The 20,425-nt window shown below is 43.4% G+C and overlaps 1 protein-coding gene across 3 annotated transcripts in view; it reads left to right on the forward strand.

The window, feature by feature from the left end:
* CD79A (CD79a molecule) overlaps positions 1-20,425 on the forward strand; it is a 33,023-nt gene that overhangs the window by 8,012 nt on the left and 4,586 nt on the right. The window contains exons 1-4 of one of the 3 annotated variants that reach the window (XM_081922329.1): positions 3,588-4,109; positions 11,398-11,865; positions 18,125-18,243; positions 19,867-19,932. In XM_081922329.1, coding sequence (XP_081778455.1) covers positions 4,055-4,109; positions 11,398-11,865; positions 18,125-18,243; positions 19,867-19,932 — 708 coding nt within the window. In that variant the 5' untranslated portion in view covers positions 3,588-4,054. Of the gene's footprint in view, positions 1-3,587; positions 4,110-11,397; positions 11,866-18,124; positions 18,244-19,863; positions 19,933-20,425 lie in introns of those variants that run through there. The other 2 variants (XM_081922328.1, XM_081922330.1) reach the window with 2 other exon arrangements.

Raw genomic sequence — 20,425 nt, forward strand, 5'->3', positions numbered from 1 at the left:
TCTGAAAACTCCTTTTTAGCAGAGCCCTGCCTTTACCAGTGTGGTGTAGTGGTTAAGAGCAGTAGATTCGTAATCTGGGGAACTGGGTTCGCGTCTCCACTCCTCCACATGCAGCTGCTGGGTGACCTTGGGCTAGTCACACTTCTTTGAGGTCTCTCAGCCCCCTCACCTCACAGAGTGTTTGTTGTGGGGGAGGAAGGGAAAGGAGAATGTTAGCCGCTTTGGGACTCCTGAAGGGGAGTGATAAAGCAGGGTATCAAATCCAAACTACTACTCCTCTTCTTCTTCTTCTTCTTCTTCTTCTTCCCTGCCCTACACCTGACAGCAGGTGGGTGTAGCTTGGCCAAATTGGTCTTGTGGGCCAGACAGGTTGGCATGATAGGCCTAAAGCTTCCTACTGCTAATCTAAAGGAACGATCTGTATGGGCAGTTCTACAAGGGGAAGTTCTTTTGCGTAGTCATGTGAGGGGATAATCAGGGGTCAGCAAACTTTTTCAGCTGGGGGCCAGTCCACTGTCCCTCAGACCTTGTGGGGGACCAGACTATGTGGGGAGGGGGTGAACAAATTCCTATGCCCCACGAATAACCCAGAGATGCATTTTAAGTAAAAGGACACATACTACTCATGTAAAAACACACTGATTCCCAGACCATCTGTGAGCCAGATTTAGAAGGCGATTGGGCCAGATCAAGCCCCCAGGCCTTAGTTTGCCTACCCATGGGATAATCACTATAGGTTGTGTCAAACTAAGCTTTACATAGAATAGTCTCATTGAAATTAATGGAGCTAACTTTGTCATATAATCATAGAATCGTAGAGCTGGAAGGAACCCTGATGTAGCCCTCTTGTCTGATGTATTTTTAGGAATTTTAGCAGGTGGAGATTGGAAACAAATTAAAACAGGCAGGCTGTTAATTATTTAGTTTTCCAGCTGCCATGAATATGGCTTCCGCTGTTTCCCTTTTAACTGGTAAATTCGGGTTTCTATTTTGTCTCTTTGGGGTGTGCCCTTTAAAATCGTTGCTAGCATAGATTGCCAAAAGTGCTGTGTTTCATATTTCAGCTTTCTAAAAGAGTCCAGCCTCTGTGTCTTGCCTCTAACCTAGGGGTTCCCAAGCTTCCCCCTGACCTCCCCTGGACTACTTAAAAACCGCTAAGGGTTAATGATATTTCTTCCTGCTGTAGCTGTAATAATGTACTGTGCTAGATGCTGTATATATTTTACCGTATTTTTCGCCCCATAGGACGCACCTAGTTTTTTTGGGGGGGGGATAAAGAAAAAAATACATATTTTCCCCCAGAACAGGCTGCTATCTGCAAGCCGTGGGAGAGCTGCTGCGACTTCGTGCGGCTCTCCCACGGCTAGCGGAGGGCTGCGCCAAGCCCGAAGCTTGGGGCGTGCTAATCTCAGCGTGCCCCAAGCTCCTGGGTGCTAGCAAGCTCTCCGCTAGCCCTGGGAGAGCTGGGTCTCCCACGGCTAGCGGATAGCTTCCTGAAGCCTGGAGAGCGAGAGGGGTCGGTGCGCACCGACCCCCCTCGCTCTCCAGGCTTCAGCGAAAGCCTGCATTCACCCCATAGGATGCACACACATTTCCCCTTCATTTTTGGAGGGGGAAAAGTGCGCCCTATAGGGCAAAAAATACGGTAATTATATCCGTACTGCTTTGCTTTTTCCTTACATACTGTATTTATGGTATTAAAATTTGAGTTTTATAGTATTCATATTGTTATGTGGCAAAATACAACAGAAAGCACAAAAGCAGCAATAGAAATATAATTAAAAGTCAATATGAATATTCAGTACAATGGACGTGCCATTTGGCTTGAAGCTCATGGAGAATTGGCGGTCTGTGGACCATAGTTTGGGTACCACTGCTCTAGTATACAAGAACGTAGAGGTCATTAAAAAAAGTCAAAACTTTACCATGAAATAAAAATAACAGTCCAGGAAGAGATAGAAAGTACAACAAAATAACAACAAGGGGGAAAACAAAAACTATACAAGACCAGAAAAACCACACCTGGGTTCGCAGCCATTGGCACATAAAGTATATGCCCAAGAGGGTACACAATAAATTAGATATTAAAACAAAAACTGTCCTGATATTAAACAAATGAATACCAGATAAAGCTATATTTCATCGAGACTTACCAGTCATAATATACTTGTCATATAAATAACAAATGGCAGCAAAGTCCATAGGTTTAGCTGCCCCTAAGATATCCGTAATTTATGAGTCAATTTTCTCAGGAAGAAGGATAAACATTCCTTTATTAAACAGAATAGTTAAACTAAAACTAGTGGGCTCCTTCGAGCAGCTCCTAACAGAAAGGTTATAAGCAGTCTGTATTTGACGTATCAAAAATTGATAAAAGGCACGATCTGTGGTATAAAGGCACTGGTGTACACCTATTGTTCAGAAATAACCCTCATGCCTCTTCCCAAGATTTATGTACACGGGAGGCACGTTCACAATCTGCAGCGTTCGCAACTCGTTACCTGCGCGTCTGTGCACATGAGGATGGTGATTCTGTGCATGCACAAAGCACGATTTAGCGTTTCAGGATGAAACGGTGAAATCGGTTATGATTAAGTGGGCACAAGACATTGGTCATAACATTATGTTTGCTGACTGGGAAAGGTTGTAGACCACCGGTATGAAATTTACGGCATGTAATGCCTTAAGAGAGAATATTATGAAAATGATTTATAGGTGGTACATGACACCAGTCAAGCTTGCAAAAATTTATCATTTGCCCGATAATAAATGTTGGAAATGTAAAGAAACTGAAGGAACTTTCTTTCACCTTTGGTGGACGTGCCCAAGGATTAAGGCTTTCTGGAAAATGATCTATAATGAACTGAAAAAGGTATTTAAGTACACTTTCCCTAAGAAACCAGAGGCCTTTCTCCTGGGCATAGTCGATCAATTGGTATTAAAGAAGGATAGAACATTTTTCATGTACGCCACAACAGCAGCAAGAATACTCATCGCAAAGTATTGGAAGACACAGGATCTACCCACCGTGGAAGAATGGCAGATGAAGGTGATAGAATATATGGGACTGGCAGAAATGACCGGCAGAATCCGAGACCAGGGGAGAGAAACAGCGGAAGAAGATTGGAAGAAATTTAAGGATTATCTCAAGAAACATTGTAAAATTAATGAATGTTAGAATGACGTTGGTTTAGAAATTACATGGTTTTCAGTGGTAATGGACAAGTAAAATGAAAAGAAAGTTTAAAAATTAAGTTAAAATTAAGGGTAAGGATTTGTTGAAGAAACAAAATTGAATTTGGAATACAGAGAGGGGAGGTATGGGGAAGTCGGGAAAGTAAGGTACAAGAAAGTAAGGGTTTGAAATTATACTTGTTTTCTCTTTTTTCCTGTTTTTTTTCTTCTTTATTTTTATATTTTGTGTTGTGATATTATGATAAAATCTAATAAAATTTCATTTAAAAAAAAAAACAAAGCACCATTTAGCACTTCTGTGCATGCGCAAGTGCCGAAGCCCAGAAGTAACCCGTTCCAGTACTTCTGGGTTCGGCACAGTGCGCAACCCAAAATCGCGCAACCCGAAGCATCTGTAAGCCAAGGTATGACTGTACATGTTTACATGACCACCACATGTGCCAATACATTTCTTTTTTGTTACATCCCCTCCAATGCAAAGGGTAACCAACCCCAGTTAGATTTGTTCTTCTTGTGTTCTGATGCCCTTACAGAAGCAGAGGGGCACCAATAAACCATCACCTCTGCTCTCCTCAGAATCACAAGACACTCTGCTACACCCTCCAAATTAAAATACATTTCTAGTGAAAACTGAAGCTTCAGTGCACAGCCAGAAAATAAAAGGGGGAGGGAAGCCCTCATAAGTTTAGTTGGGTGGAGCTAGGAAGCAACCAACCGCATCTCCTGGTGTCTGCTGAAAAGAGGGTTGGGGAAAATAAGCTTGTGAGCAAAAACAACGCCAAGTCCATCAGACTCGGCCGCAAGTTGTATGCAGGTCTAGGACTGCCGTGGCTAAGAACAAGTGGCTCCGAGTGGCAGGATGAAAGGTGGTCAAAATCAGCTGTGTTTCCTGGTTCTACTGGGTCTCTTTACAGGTAAGCACTAACTGGACACCTTTTGGGCTGGCGGTTCTTAACAGGTTTGGAGATCTTTGGAACTGGGTTGGCATAGGGAGGGCAATGGCAATGCACAGGGCTTTGGTAGCAGTCTGATATGCAGCAGTTTGACAGGTGAATTGTGTTCGTCCTTGCCAGGGGCGCAGGAAAATCACCTGATTCATTTGTGCCAGGTTCAAAGCAGAGGTCACGGGCACTAAAGGTATCTGTAATTCTGAAGGATTAGACAGTGCATCCTTCTGCATGTTTTACTCAGAAGCAAAGATGTGCAGTTTTGTTTCTCATTTTTTCCTGTCTTCAGTTCAGTTCTACATGAAAATTCACCAGACCCCATGAAAGTTCATGAGGTTTTAGTGCGAATTTCTCCCAGCGTACGTATTTTTGTAGGCAACTTTGCCTCGTATGCACATTTTTTGCAAAGCTATTTTCACAAAGATAATGCATTTTACATGCTATTTTCAGTAATGTGCAGATTTTTATGCACACTTTGCATGCATTTTTGTACATATTGCTTAGCTGCAGAGCTGCACTGCAACATTCAGAGAGGTGTGAATTTTGAAGGCTGGCTGTTTCGGTTTGCATATTGTTTCTGAAAGTGTGAATTAGGTAGGTTTGCCTTCAAGTGCAAATTGAATTTAATCCCCCCCATCCCTACTCAGAAGTCCCATTGAGTTCATTAGCTGTGTATAGCAGGGATAGGCAGCCATATAGATGTTTAGGGTTCCTGGCCATTAAATGTCCAACATCACCTGGAGGCAACCACATTGGCTGGTTGTGGGGTATAGAGTTGCGGCATAAAATGTGAGCTCTGTGACTGAATTTAGAAGAGGCATTTTTTTTAAAATGTCTATCCCGCCCTTTCTTCCAAAGGAATCCAAGGTGGAAGACAATAAGGCTTTTAAAAATAAAATAAAGAAAAGCATTCATAAACGTTAATTATACCTAAGCACCTTAAGAACATCCAAAAACATTTCAAAACAATCACAGCTAATAATTTCCAGGGTTGGTGGGAACAGTCCCTTTCAGCCATCAAATATCTGGGTGAACTAATAATGTTTTTACACTTCCCATTGCCCGCAATGATTTTCTGCTTTTGTTTAAAAGCAATAAAAAGTACTTCACCAAAACAACAACAACCACCCTAGGCGAAGAGGAATGTTTTAAAATTCGTCTCAGATGTTAATAATGAGGGAGAGAAATGTACCTTACCAGAGAGGTCGCTCCTCAAATGGAGGACCACTACTGAAAAGGCCCTGCCTTGAACCTGATGGTGCCATAGGTTACAGAGCAAACTTTCATCGGAGGCCAATTTTAGTAGTGAGGCTGTAAAAATAAATTAAATTTAAAGATTAAAAATTTAGGTAGGTAGTCATGTTGGTCTGACGCAGTCGAAATAAATAAATAAAAATTGTCCAGTAGCACCTTAGAAACCAACTAAGTTGTTCTGGGTATGAATGCACATGAAAGCTTATATCCAGAACAAACTTAGTTGGTCTCTAAGGTGCTACTGGATAATTTTTTAATTAAAAAATTAATTAAAGAAAACCTTAAAAGATGAGCAACCAGCAAAATACGTTTTAGTCAGCTGACAACCTTAACTATAACCTACCATGTTTTCTTAGGATAGAGGGGCTCTTATTCATGGAATAGGATGATGGTTCTTTGTTTTGAAACGCTTTTAATCAACTGACTTTTGGTATATTCACCAGTGTCACTTGTGGTATTTTCCATCAATAAAGGGATCCATTGTTCAATTGTCTTGTACCACCATCAGGGTCAAGTAGGCTCAAAGTAAAGAAATTGGGTGGGGAAATGAATAATTTCCAATCTTATGCATGCCTACTCATCGGTAAGCCCTATTAAGTTCAATGGGGCTTGCTCCTAGGTAAGTGGGTAAGAAGAGCCGGCTGGGTCACACCAATGATGGGTCTGCTAGCATCCTGTTCTCACAATCGCATAGCTGTCAACTTTTCCCTTTTCTTGTGAGGAATCCTATTTGGAATAAGGGAATTTCCCTTAAAAAAAGGGAAACGTTGACAGCTATGCAATCGCCAACCAGATGCCCATGGGAAGCCTACAAGCAAGACCTGAGCCAGACAACATTCTCTCTTTCCTACAGTTTCCAGAAAGGGTTTTCCAAAGCATACTGCGTTCAACAGTGGAGGCAAGGCATAGCCATCTAGGTTGGTAGCTGTAGACAGCCTTCCCCCTGTCTAATCCTCTTTTAAAAGCTGTCCAAGAGAGAGAGTCCCTGTCTCAAATTCTCGAGAGCCACTGCCTGTTATTGGAAACCAGAAGTCTGGAGTCTTCCAGCTGTTACTGAATCTCAATGCCCATCATCTCCAGCCAGCACAGCCAATAGCCAAAGGTTCCCCACACCTGATGTGAGACAAAACTGAGCTATGTAGACTAATGGTCTGACCTGACCCCCATTCACACCAGACATCGAAAGCACTGCGATACCACTTTAAACAGTCATGGCTTCCCCCAAAGAATTCTGGGAGCTGTCATGAGATAAGGGTGCCATTCCCCTCCCAGATCTACAATTCTGTAGCTCTGTGAGAGGACTAGGGACCTTCTAAGAACTCTCAGCACCCTTAAGAAACTGCAGTAGTGCTTTCAATGTATACAGACCCTCCAACTGTTCCTATTTTTCAGGGGGTAGTCCTGGATTTACAGAAGCCGCCCCATTTTCTGACTTGATCCTGGAATGTCCCGCTTTTCCTTGTTGTTGTTGTTTAGTCGTTTAGTCGTGTCCGACTCTTCGTGACCCCATGGACCAGAGCACGCCAGGCCCTCCTGTCTTCCACTGCCTCCCGCAGTTTGATCAAACTCATGCTGGTAGCTTCGAGAACGCTGTCCAACCATCTCGTCCTCTGTACCCTCCATCTTTCCCAACATCAGGGTCTTTTCCAGGGAGTCTTCTCTTCTCATGAGGTGGCCAAAGTATTGGAGCCTCAGCTTCAGGATCTGTCCTTCCAGTGAGCACTCGGGGCTGATTTCCTTCAGAATGGATAGGTTTGATCTTCTTGCAGTCCATGGGACTCTCAAGAGTCTCCCCCAGCACCATAATTCAAAAGCATCCATTCTTCGGCGATCAGCCTTCTTTATGGTCCAGCTCTCACTTCCATACATCACTACTGGGAAAACCATAGCTTTAAGTATACGGACCTTTGTTGGCAAGGTGATGTCTCTGCTTTCCCTATTTTCATCAGGGAACTGTTGGAGGATACGCATATGTTCCTAACTCCTTTTCATGGGCTAGCAGCTTTTTGTATACTTACCTGTCCTACTAACCTCCTGCCCATTTTTGTCAGACTCTGCTAGACCCAGAGGTAACCACAGCCTATTTTAGAATGATCCCCAAGAGAGGAAGAGCCTGTCATGTCAGGTTCCACCCCACCCTACAAGGCCCACTTACCTGCAAAGTTCCCTTTTTGAAAATAAAATAAAAAACTTATCTTCTGTTTCCTGTCAACAGGGGCAGGAAAAGGGAACTAAAACTAGTATGGTACCCCTTGAGAGATGGCCAGGGAGGGGATGTCATCGTAAAGTGGAGATGTGGTTCAGTGAAAGGGAAGGAACGGGGGAGAGAAAATTACACAGCTTGTTACTGGAACGGCAATTCAAAATGGGGGTCGGTGGTTGAGTGCTCCCCCCCCCCCAATTTTTGTTCTTAACAAACCCAGGAGCTTGGATGTCGTGCAAGAAATTCAGCAGGTGACCACTTCACATCAGGAAAATGGTCGCCTGCTAAATATCTAGGCTTCTGTAAAAACACACGGGGCATTTTCCTGTCAGTGACAGGCCACTCTCTGCTTTTCCATGACGTCCGGGCAAAAGTCTGATCTGCTAAAATTATAATAGATTTTACATGGTGTCCTTCATGTAACCACCATTAAATTAAAGATTGCATTAATATATGTATTCTGCTTTTCTGGTAACAATGTTGAGTTCAAATCAGCTCATAATAATGATGATGATGATAATGATTAAAAATTAGCAAACATTACAATCAAAAATGCTATCCCATATAAATAAGGCAAAAATGAGCAAATTCTGCACAAACTCATAATGATTCAATGACAGCCCTTAGCATCACCGTGTTGATCTGACACAATATCTATCTTTCATCTATCTATCTTTCTATCTTTCTATCTATCTATCATCTATCTATCATCTATCTATCTATCTATCTATCTATCATCTATCTATCTATCTATCATCTATCTATCTATCTCCAGTAGCACCTTAGAGACAAACTAAGTTTGTTCTGGTTATAAGCTTTCATGTGCATGCACATTTCTTCAGATACACTGAAACCAGCCCTTAGCAGTTTTTTTTCTTTTTCCTTTTTCTTATTATTAACACTATTTTAAAAGTACTGTACAGAACAATCCATTCTTCATCTCATACAGGAGACAAGGGGAGTCTAAAGTAAAATAAACAAAACAAAACAAAAACATTAACTGGTCAGTACAACCCATCAAGAAGTACCAAAATTCAAGCCCACAATGTTCAAAGCAACCGTAAAGTTTTGTATGCTGCTGGGATATGTCTTTGTAATCTACCTTTGCTTGCATAAGAAACAAAACTGTGTCAATCTGACTCAAATGGATCTTTAAATTTCATTCCTTTAGCCAAACATAGATTTTAAATTAATTTTTCCACCAAAGCATCTGGCCAAACCATCTTATAACTGAGCCTCTTGGGTTTGCTGATCAGAAGGTTGGCGGTTCAAATCCCCGGGACGAAGTGAGCTCCTGTTGCTCTGTCCCAGCTCTTGCCAACTTAGCAGTTCAAAAACACGCCAGTGCAAGTATATAAATAGGTATCGCTGTGGCGAAAAGGTAAGCGGTGTTTCCGTGCGCTCTGGTTTCCATCACGGTGTTCCGTTGCGCCAGAAGTGGTTTAGTCATGTTGGCCACATGACTCGGAAAGCTGTCTGTGGACAAATGCCGGCTCCCTCGGCCTGAAAGCAAGATGAGTGCCTCAACCCCATAATTGCCTTTGACTGGACTTAACCATCCAGGGGTCCTTTACCTTTACTTTACTTTACCTTACCTATACCAGTTAGCTAACACAGCATCCTTTTGGAGGTCCTTCCAATATTGAGCAACAGCTGGCTGGGCAGCTGCAAGAAGATAGCCAATTCGAGGTTTTAAATGACAATCCTCATTGTTCTGAAACATATTTAACAGGACTAATGACTGCTGTCCAGTCATTTTAGTAATTTCTGAAAAGATCACAGTCCAATTACGGAAATCTTTTTTACAAGCCCCCCACATATGCTGGAAAGATGTGTGTCTCTTAGTTCTGGTCCTACGGCTGCATTTACCTGAACACACCGTTAGTTCACAATCAACTTGTGACAGGATCTTTTCAGTGTTGGTTCCCCATTTATGTAATGCCCTCTGTAGTGAGAGGTATCAATCTCCATCAATTGATAAAAATAAACCATGACTTATGGTGGCATGTACCGTATTTTTCGCTCTATACGACACACCAGACCACAAGACGCACCTAGTTTTTGGAGGAGGAAAACAAGAAAAAAAATTCTGAATCTCAGAAGCCAGAACAGCAAGTGCAATCCCTCTTGCTGTTCTGGCTTCTGGGATAGCTGCGCAGCCTGCATTCGTTCCATAAGATGCACACACAATTCCCCTTACTTTTTAGGAGGGGAAAAGTGAGTCTTATAGAGCAAAAAATACGGTAAATGCAACCATTTAATCAAGACTGTTTGAAGCTAGCAGCTAGAAACTGCCTTACTTTGAGCCCAAACACTGGTTTGTCTAGGTCAGGGCTGGGGAACCTTTGGTCATCCCTGCTGCCACTAGACCACAACTCCCATCATCCCTGACCATTGGCCATGCTAGCAGGGGGTGATGGGAGTTGGAGTCCAACAAAGCATCTGGTGGGCCAAAAGGTCTTTGACTCCTGGTTCCAGGTCAGCTCTGTGTCCACATATGTATTCTATGATTGGTTTGTAGTTTTGCTGACATCCTATGAAAAAATAAAGAGGATTCATCAGGATCAATGTTTTCATGGTGACAACAAGCAGATCTGAGATATTTACTGTGCAGCGTAAGCTTTAATTTAATGGAGTGTTAGGTGGGGTACCACAACTAATGTGTCTGGAGCAACAAGTAATATATTATTACTACTACTATTATTGTTGTTGTTGTTGTTTAGTTGTTTAGTCATGTCCGACTCTCTGTGACCACATGGACCAGAGCACGCCAGGCACTCCTGCCTTCCACTGCCTCCCGCAGTTGGGTCAAACTCATGCTGGTAGCTTCGAGAACACTGTCCAACCATCTCGTCCTCTATCGTTCCCTTCTCCTTGTCCCCTTCTCCTCCATCTTTCCCATCGTCAGGGTCTTTTCCAGGGAGTCTTCTCTTCTCATGAGGTGGCCAAAGTATTGGAGCCTAAGCTTCAGGATCTGTCCTTCCAGTGACCACTCAGGGCTGATTTCCTTAAGAATGGATGGTTTGATCTTCTTGCAGTCCATGGGACTCTCAAGAGTCTCCTCCAGCACCATAATTCAAAAGCATCAATTCTTTGGTGATCAGCCTTCTTTATGGTCCAGCTCTCACTTCCATACATCACTGCTGGGAATGTTGGAACTAGCTCTCTTTCATTCTGTTTGCAAACTCATTTCAAGCCACTGCTACTCACCTAATAAAATCCTTTTTGACTTATGACTTCAGTATCTGCCCATACGTTAACAACATCTGTTTACGCCCTCATCTGTGCTCTTCTGTCTTCATAGAAGAGATCCCAGAGATCTGTGGATGAAAGGCCGGTACACAAATTTTAATAAAAAATAATAGTACATGGAGTGAGAGCATTTTTGATAGTGACAGTCCATTTGTGGAACGCCTTTTCCAGTCGATACCAATGCTGGCATCCTTTAGGTGCAATGCAGAGATTCTAAAAAGATAAATATCCCAGGCCTTTAAAACTTCTAAAATATTTCAGAGGAGGGAGGGAGGGAGGGAGGGAGGGAGGGAGGGAAGGAAGGAAGGAAGGAAGGAAGGAAGGAAGGAAGGAAGGAAGGAAGGAAGGAAGGAAGGAAGGAAGGAAGGAAGGAAGGGGAATAAGCTCAGTGTTGCCCATGGCACATCTGACCCAAGGTACCATAGCACACTGGTTGAAAACCACTGCCCTAAATAAAACAAAAGGAGATTTCCACATAAAAAGAAAGAAAAGAAGATGGCTCTTTCTACAACTTGTAGACATCAAAACTTCTTCTCCCTTCTCCAGGTTATGCTTGTGGGAACCAGACCACAGTTGACAAGGCCATTTTACCATCAGACACACTAAATGCCAGCAGCTCTGGAACAACAGAAGCCACTCTGTCTCCTACGACTGAGAAAAAATTCCCCAAAGCAGCCCCCCTGCCTACACCAGTGGGCTATGTGTCCATGACGGTGGAGCCTGGAAGCCCCTCTTACATAACCACCGAAGGGTCTTCTGCCACTCTGGAGTGCAAGTTCAAGGCCCCCAGTGGGGCCAAAGTCATTTGGAAAAAGACTTGCTCTTCCAACTGCAGTCAAAGCTTTGCTGTCAATGAGACTGACAGCCGGAAGATCACGGAAGACATTTCTCAAGGGTTGTCAACGCTCAGCTTCCATGCAGTCCAAAGGGAAGACACAGGCATGTACTATTGCTGTGTGTCTGCTCCATCGGCCGGCCAACGCCAGTCTTGTGGCACGTACCTCTGGGTTCGGAGTAAGTATGAACCTTGTGACTGCATAGGGTTGGGGTGGTATCTGTAAAGCTGGGGTGGGTAAGTCTGTGGGTATGCTGTATTGTTTTTAACACTCGATTGGGAGCCACCCAGAGTGGCTGGGGAAACTCAACCAGATGGGCGGGGTATAAATATTATTATTATTATTATTATTATTATTGGCCGTTATGTACTGAAGTTCTCACCCTGGGCCAGCAGGGGGATACTGTAGATAGTTTTCACTCAGGTCCACATATGCAAATAAGGAATTGAAAGTGACGTTCAGTGATTGGATAGTTACAGAAAGTTTTTACTGTTGCTTTGTAGTGGAGCTCTATATAAGCAGGTTGGCTGAACCCTTCAGTCAGTTCTGTTCTGTGAATAAACAAGAGCTGTTTGAAGAATCGCTGTGTCGTCTGATATGTTCACCCACAACTTAACAATGGCACACTTAATCATGACCAAAAATACCCACACACCTCCCCTTGTGTGGCAATTAGGCTTAGTAGTTAGTGAGAGAACCCCCCGGCCCCGACACACCCCCCCAATGCTTATTCCCATGCCTTTGGGGGGGGTGCAATTCTCATTGGAACTGTGGTTGGAAAAAGCAGAGATAACTCCCTGTATTCTGTGATCCTAACTAAAATTGCTCCGCCCCCCCACCCAAAATAGGCAACAATTAGACTTAGGGGGAAAGTGCCCATTGGTGCCAATGGGATTTTTACACACACACACACACACACACACACACATATATACAAGCTGTCTCGGGATCAGCAGGCAAGCTGAGGGAAGGGTGTACAGTGGTACCTCGGGTTACATATGCTTCAGGTTACAGACTCCACTAACCCAGAAATATTACCTCGGGTTAAGAACTTTGCTTAAGGATGAGAACAGAAATTGTACAGTGGCAGTGCAGCAGCAGCTGGAGGCCCCATTAGTTAAAGTGGTGCTTCAGGTTAAGAACAGTTTCAGGTTAAGAACGGACCTCCAGAACGAATTAAGTACTTAACCTGAGGTACCACTGTATAAAAAATCCTCTAAGGACAGCTTTGCTGGCATCCCAAACGATCTTTAAGACATTCTCCTTATTTAAATTGAAATCGAAAAATTCTTTTAAAGTCTTCATTTTATGGATCAATGGTCTAGTTAGACAGTAAAATTTGTGTTAAATTGCTGTTTTAGGGGGTGTTTTTCATCGTCTGGAATGGATCAATCCACTTTTCATTACTTTCAATAGGAAAGTCCGCTTCAGGTTAAGAACACATCAGGTTAAGAACGGACTTCCGGAACCAATTAAGTACTTAACCTGAGGTACCACTGTATAGGCTGCATCAGAAGTTACATTTGCCTGTTAATTTGGGGTTTGTTTATTTTTTAAAAAAAACATTGCCTTAGGAAAAACAATTTGTAATTGGCCAATGCATATCAGAAGAGAGTATAAGATGACTAAACTCTAAAACTTTTCTAGGAGCTACTTTCAATTTTTTTTTATCTCATTATAGATCTGAAATAAATACAGTCTGAAAATCAGAAATATCTCAGGATTTTCACTGTTGTTTTATGTTTAATTTTCAACATTGGCCTTGAAATGTTGTTTTATATCGGATTCTGAATCCTGACACTTGGAAAACCATTGACGATGCAAGACCTGGACTGGGGTTTCAATACCTTGCTGAGTGATAACTTCTTTTGGCAAGTCTCTGTCTTTTCAGCGTAGTCTAACTTGTAGATGTGAGGATAAAATGAGAGACAGCCCCTGCATACTCAACTCAGAGCTACATGGTGAAATAATAGGATTATGGAAACTAGATAAACAAATCTTACTATTGAAACCTGTGAATAGCAACTTGGGCGTAAGGACCACTGTGTTCAATGAGCTTCCTCTGAATTGCGTAAGATTTCAGCCTTGGGTTGAGAGATATTTCTTTGAGAGCCACCTTGAGTCCCATCCGGAGAAAAGGTGGGGTATACATAAATTTTAAGTATTGGTATTAATACTTAATTGGTATTAATACTAGTGGGGTGGTCTTTTAAAAATGAAAAATTTAAGATAAGAGTCTTGAGGAAGTAGCGAAAACTATAATTTGCTGTGTTCAATAGCTATACATCTTAATGCTGTCCTTCAAAAATCCTTCAGCACCTAGATTTGGGAGAGTTGGAGGGAAGGGGGCTGGTTAGGAGATGATGAATTCAAATGTTTGCTAGAATGCATCAGATACGAGAAGTTTCTTGGCACATCCCTTCCCCCCCCCAAAAAAGAAGAAGTTTCAACTCTGATCTTGTATTAATAGTCATAATATTGTTCTTTGGCCATTTCCTGACCACCTTCCTTCAAATCACCATTTGGAAAATATCAGAAGCTTAAGATCAGACAGTCCAGACATAATCAGGTTGAAGTGGAAGAGGAGGACGACAACAGTGCTGGCAAGCTGGCAGAGTCAACTGCAGGGTTTTAATTAGGGAGGAAATCTATCTCAGCCCTACATGGAAAGGCCAGAGAGGCAGATGTCCTAGCACTGAGCTACAGCTGTTCCCCCTTGTCTACAGCAGGGTTTCCCAAACTTGGGTCTCCAGCTGTTTTTGGATTACAATTCCCATCATCCCTGACCACTGGCCCTGCTAGATAGAGATGATGGGAGTTGTAGCCCTATAGCACATGGAGATCCAAATTTGGGAAACCCTGGTAGAGCAGCAGACTTCAGGGCCCACCTTTAAGTCAAACAGACATTTGGGGACCCATTTCTTATTTATTTATTTTTTTACCATGTATTTGTATGGCGTTGCCGCCACGGTCCATCTCTGATCTGGTCTCAACCCATCAGTTGAAAACCAGTGGTCTAGAGCCAGCAAAACAACAAGTTGTGGTTGTTACAATGTTAGGGAGTTACCCCCTTTCCCCTGTAAGTGATGGCAGATTAAATGCTGGTCATCATTTTACCAGGTAGTAATTTTCTATATTGGGTGTCCAATGTGTGCAAGCATTCGGATGAAAAAGGCTTCCAGAGCAATAGAAACAAGACAGCTCCTGCCCTCAGGGTTATAATTTAGATGTAATAATAATAATAATAATAATAATAATAATAATAATAATAATAATAATTTATTTATACCCTGCCCTTCCCGGTTTAAAAACCGGGCTCAGGGCAGAGAACAACAAATATAAAACACTGATTAAAATGTGACTTTAAAACAGCATAAAATGCAACATAAAAATGCAGCATCAATATCAATAAAATTCAAAAAATCAGGGGTCATTTGGGAAGGGGGGGAAAAAACCCTGTCAGTAGACATCAAATGATCACCAGGGCTAACTGGCCAAGTTGGTGCCACTAGGGCCAGCAAGGAGGCCAGGAAAAAAATTAAATGTGGGATCCCAGAAAGGGTTTCTTCATAGAAGAGAAAAGGGAAAAGGGAATAGAGGATCCGGCTAATTCAAATTGAAGGCCAGGTGGAATAGCTCTGTCTTACAGGCCCTGCAGAAGGAGATCAAGTCCTGCAGGGTTCTAGTCTCGTGGGACAAAGCATTCCACCAGGTTGGAGCCATCACTGAAAAGGCCCTGGCCCTGGTGGAGGATAATCTAACTTCCTTAGGGCCTGGGACCTCTAAACTATTATTATTCATGGACCTTAGGGTCCTCTGTGGGACATACCAGGAGAGGCAGTCCCGTAAGTACGAGGGTCCTAGGTCATATAGGGCTTTAAAGGTCAAAACCAGCACCTTAAATCTGACCCTGTACTTCACCGGGAGCCAGTGCAGCTTCAAAAGCACTGGGTGAATATGCTCCCATGGCAGAGACCTGTGAGGAGCCTCGCTGCAGCATTCTGCACCTGCTGGAGTTTCTGGGACAGTTTCAAGGGCAGCCCCGCGTAGAATGAGTTACAGTAGTCAAGCCTGGAGGTGACCGTCGCATGGATCACTGTGGCCAGGTCAGGGTGGGAAAGGTAAGGGACCAACTGCTTGATATGGCGAAGTTGGGAAAATGTCGCCTTGGCTGTTGCTGCAACCTGCACCTCCATGGAAAGGGAGGCGTCAAGAATGATGACACAAAAGACAAATGGATGAGGCAGGAGGAGGAAACTAGAACTCAAGACAGGAGTTCTTAGTTCCTGCTGTGGTAGAAAACTTCAAAGAGAGGAGAAACCAGGAAATAAATGCCAGTCTCTCAGCTGTGTTGATGGAGTCTTCTTTTCTACCTTCTGATTAAACAGCTGCTGCCAGGTGATACTTGATAGCTTCTCAACACTAGGCATGGGCCAATATAAGTTTCAGTTTCTTATTTTTTCTAGTCTTTAAGTTCTGCCCTCCCCATTTCCACATTTTAGAAAAAGGCCTCATGATTTTCACCAGTGTTTTGATGCAATCTTCTTGCATCTTTGTCATTATACAAGCATTCTTATGTGAACGTTATCTTAGTAGATGCATTTTTAAAACATTGCTTGGCTGGGGAACGACATTGCAGAATTCAGAGAGGTGCATTTTTTCTCTTCCACTCTCTGCTGTAGCCTGCCAAATGGTGAAGACAATATGATTATTTCCCTGCTTCCCCAGATTTCTGCTTAGATGTGTTTAGATTTTCCTGATCACCTGGCAGGGGGAATACAAGTTAACCACTTGCAAAGTTACCACTTGGTTAAATAGATATGGTATATACCTGGTGCCAGATGTAGAAGGAAAAGAACGTGAGGTTGTATTTAACTAAGTTCTACACAGAATAGTCTCAGTGAAATTAATGGACCTAAGTTAGTCATCCCCATTAATTTCAGTGGGTGTGCTCTGAGTAGCTGCACTCATGGCTTATAGTGAAGCAGCTTCGTTTTTCAGACTGGGGATTTTCTAGAGACTTAAGCCAGGCTGGTAATATCTATACAGGATTCCTGCACTGAATTCTTAAACAGTTACAGATAGGTAGCGGTGTTGGTCTGCCATAGTCAAAACAAAAAAATTCCTTCCAGTAGCACCTTAAAGACCAACTAAGTCGGTTCTTGGTAGAAGTGTGCATGCACACGAAAGCTCATACCAAGAACTGACTTAGTTGGTCTTTAAGGTGCTACTGGAAGGAATTTTTTTGAATTCTTAAAGTTAATGGTTCTTCCAGAGAGATGGGAATGTAGCTAGAGTAGTGCCAGGTAGAAGCTCAGAGGGAATAGGGACTGATACAGGTGAGTTCTGGGTTATGAGAATATTGATATTGTTTATCTTTCTGTCTTCTTCTAAGGAGTCCCAACCATATTTTATCATTTCAACAACTTTGTTAGGTAGGTTTCATTGAGAGGTAAACTACGTGTTACAACTAGCGTTGCTCCCAAACACCCAGTGAGTTATAAGTCAGAGCAGAATTTATACTTCTGCCAGACCGTATCTTGATCAGGGTTTTTGTAAATATGCTCCACAACCTTGTTTTGTCAATAAGAACTTTCATTTCCTTTCTGAAATTGCCACTGGCCTGTGAAATGACGTATTGTCAGCCCGCACAACACAACATTTAACCTGAAGCTTCAAAATGGGGAAATGTTTTCTGCAGAATGTGTGAAGGGGCACAGAAGCCCCCACCCAAAAATTTATCTTAAGGAGAAATCCAGAGAGTAGGTTTGGCACTGTAATGTACAAACAGAACTATTGTGGAGAAGCAGCGCTGGCATCGGTGCCAATTTCATAGCGAGTACTTGCCCAAAATTGGTGCTAGTGCCAGTGCTGCTTCTCTGCCAGTGGCAGAGGTGACAGGGCAGGCAGAGTAAGGTAAAGGTAAAGGGACCCCTGACCATTAGGTGCAGTCGCGGGTGACTCTGGGGTTGCGGCGCTCATCTCGCTTTATTGGCCGAGGGAGCCGGCATACAGCTTCCGGGTCATGTGGCCAGCATGATGAAGCCACTTTCGGCGAACCAGAGCAGCACACAGAAACGCCATTTACCTGCCCGCCAGACTGGTACCTATTTATCTACTTGCACTTCATGCTTTCGAACTGCTAGGTTGGCAGGAGCAGGGACCGAGCAACGGGAGCTCACCCCGTCGTGGAGATTCGAACCGCTGACCTTCTGATTGGCAAGCTCTAGGCTCTGCGGTTTAACCCACAGCACCACCCATGGCAGGGCAGGCAGAGTAAATCACTACAAACAAAGACACTTAATGCAATAATACCTGGGGTGCATATTTTTCTTTGCATACTTGTAGTTTTACCTGGGATTGCAAGAGAGTGATAAAATAGTTAAGGATGCTGTGGGGTTTCTGGATCAAACACTCTCCTGCTTGCTGTCTTCTAGGGCCTCGACCAGCCTCTTTCCTGAACATGACAGAAGGTGTCAAAAATAAGATCATCACAGCTGAGGGTTTCCTGCTACTCATCTGTGCCATTGGTCCTGGTCTTTTTTTGCTCTTCAGGGTGAGCTGTTATTTCCCTCTGACTATTCTTTGTACGCATGGTGACAGACAGGGAGAGCATGGTGCATAATGAATCTGTCAGCCTACAGTTTCCAGTCACCAGATCTTGTTCTGCTTTTTTTTCTATTTTTAAAGAGTAGATTGTTACCCCAAAGAGGCAAACTGTCCTTTTATCAGCATGTACACCAGCAACAGGCACAGCATCTAGATCATCGCCGAATACAAGAGTTTTCCCCCAAATGGCAGTTCACTGGAATCACATAGATCACTTATAGCAAAGTGCCAAGGGTATTGTCTGAGAACAATAAGTGGATGGCTCTGAAATACAAAATGCTTTTTGCTGTGTTCCTTTAGTAAAAGGCTTGTGTGACATGTTTATCACATCGATATCCCACTTCTCCGCTGTCATGAAACTTAAGGAAGCACACAGAGGGGTCTCAGGTAGGTTCGCATCCAGGGACTGACAAGAACAAGATGGCTGTGTCATGCACCTTTAGACCATGTCCTGGCCCCTGGTACTTATCTGAGACGTGTTGTTTTATCTACACAGCTAACTGAAGACTAGTTCACATAAGCTAGAATTGTCCATCTACAAATGCTGTCTGAATTACAGCTGGGCATTTGGTGAAATGGCCTCTTTATTTCTCTGTCACACACAGCTACCCAGGATGTAGGTTTTCACCTATGCACCCCAATCATGCATGACAGAAAGTTCATGCAACTACTTTTCCATATGGCCAGACAGAATGTCGTAACATGTGTTCAGTTTTATCATGTGCTGATCAGCTGAGGACCAGTTTTTGTTTGTATGAAATGGCCCTTAAACTAAAATTGATTTAATTGTTATGCTCTTCTGTGATCAACTCGTTAGTTACCATTTACTGTGACCAACGTATTGAGAACCTATGAAATCTAAGCAGTAAATGGCTACCAAGATTATGAGCCTCTCAATACTTGTAATTGTCATTTAGCAAGAAGTAGTAATCAACAATTCGCTGTAACTCACCTCTCACTTCCTCAGAGAATCCCAACTGTGAATGCAGGAAGGACAGTTAAACTGGTTTAGGGTTATAGCCACAACATACTTACAAATAAAAATAAAGCCATTATTGTACCATTTTAACAGTCATGGCTTCCCTCAAAGAATCCTGGGAACTGTAGTTTGTTAAGAGTGTTGGGAATTGCAGCTCTGTGAGGGGTCTGCTAACACCTCTTGGCACCCTTAACTACAGTTCCCATGAGTCTTTGGGAGAAGCCATGGCTGTTAAAGTGACAGAAGAGGGCTTTAAATGTGGGGGGGGGGTGTGGCCTGAGTTTGTGGCCTAAAAACATGTAAAATGCACCGAAAACTGATGCAGCTAAGCAGAGAACCATCTCCAATTTGGTGGAGCCCAGGAAGCCCAGCCACTTGGAGGAAAAGCACATAGAGACTATGTCTCCATTATCTCATTCTTATGTTTGCACACTTAGAGGGCAGGTGAACAGACAGCATCACTGAGGAGCAGCTCCAGAGAATGGCATTGGGCTCACTACTGGGCTGTGGGCTTTGGCAGGCCCAGTGATGCCTACCCTGATGTACCACACTTGTTTTCATAGTGTTTTGCTTCTCTTTTTTTTGCAGAAGAGATGGGAAAATGAGCGCCTTTTACAAGCCAAGAAGAAGGCTTATGAAGAGGAGAACATATATGAGGTAATTCCAGGAGACTGGGCATGGGGAAGGGATTGGCAGCTGCCCCTCCCCATAAATAAAAATGTTAAGAAAAATCCTGGCTATGGAGACTTCCGGGATAGCGCGAACGGGTAATGGCGGATTCCCTCCGAGCTCCGGAGGGAATCGGCTCCGTTGAGGACGGGTCTTGCCGTGCCGGCGACACGGGGACCCTTAAAAACCGCAGGCGCGGAAGCCTGTGGACCTGGTGACTCGGTGGGCACCTTAAACGCCCTCCCCAACCCGCGAAGAGCCTTTTTAAAGGCTGCGGAGTGGACTGGGGAGCGGCGCGGTGCTGAGAGTCCATCGCTACCTCGGCGGAGCGAAGCCGCGAGCCATGACCGGAGAGCGCTGTCTTTCTTCCTGAAATTGGACTGAAAAAAGTAACCCGTGAGTAGAAGGAAATTTCGGCACCAAAAGTTTTTATTCCTGAATTTAAGTACGATCGGGGGACGTGTTAAAAAGGAAGTCCACA

Source organism: Podarcis melisellensis (genome assembly GCF_964234715.1).
Source record: "Podarcis melisellensis genome assembly, chromosome: 8".
Taxonomy (NCBI): Eukaryota; Metazoa; Chordata; class Lepidosauria; order Squamata; family Lacertidae; genus Podarcis; species Podarcis melisellensis.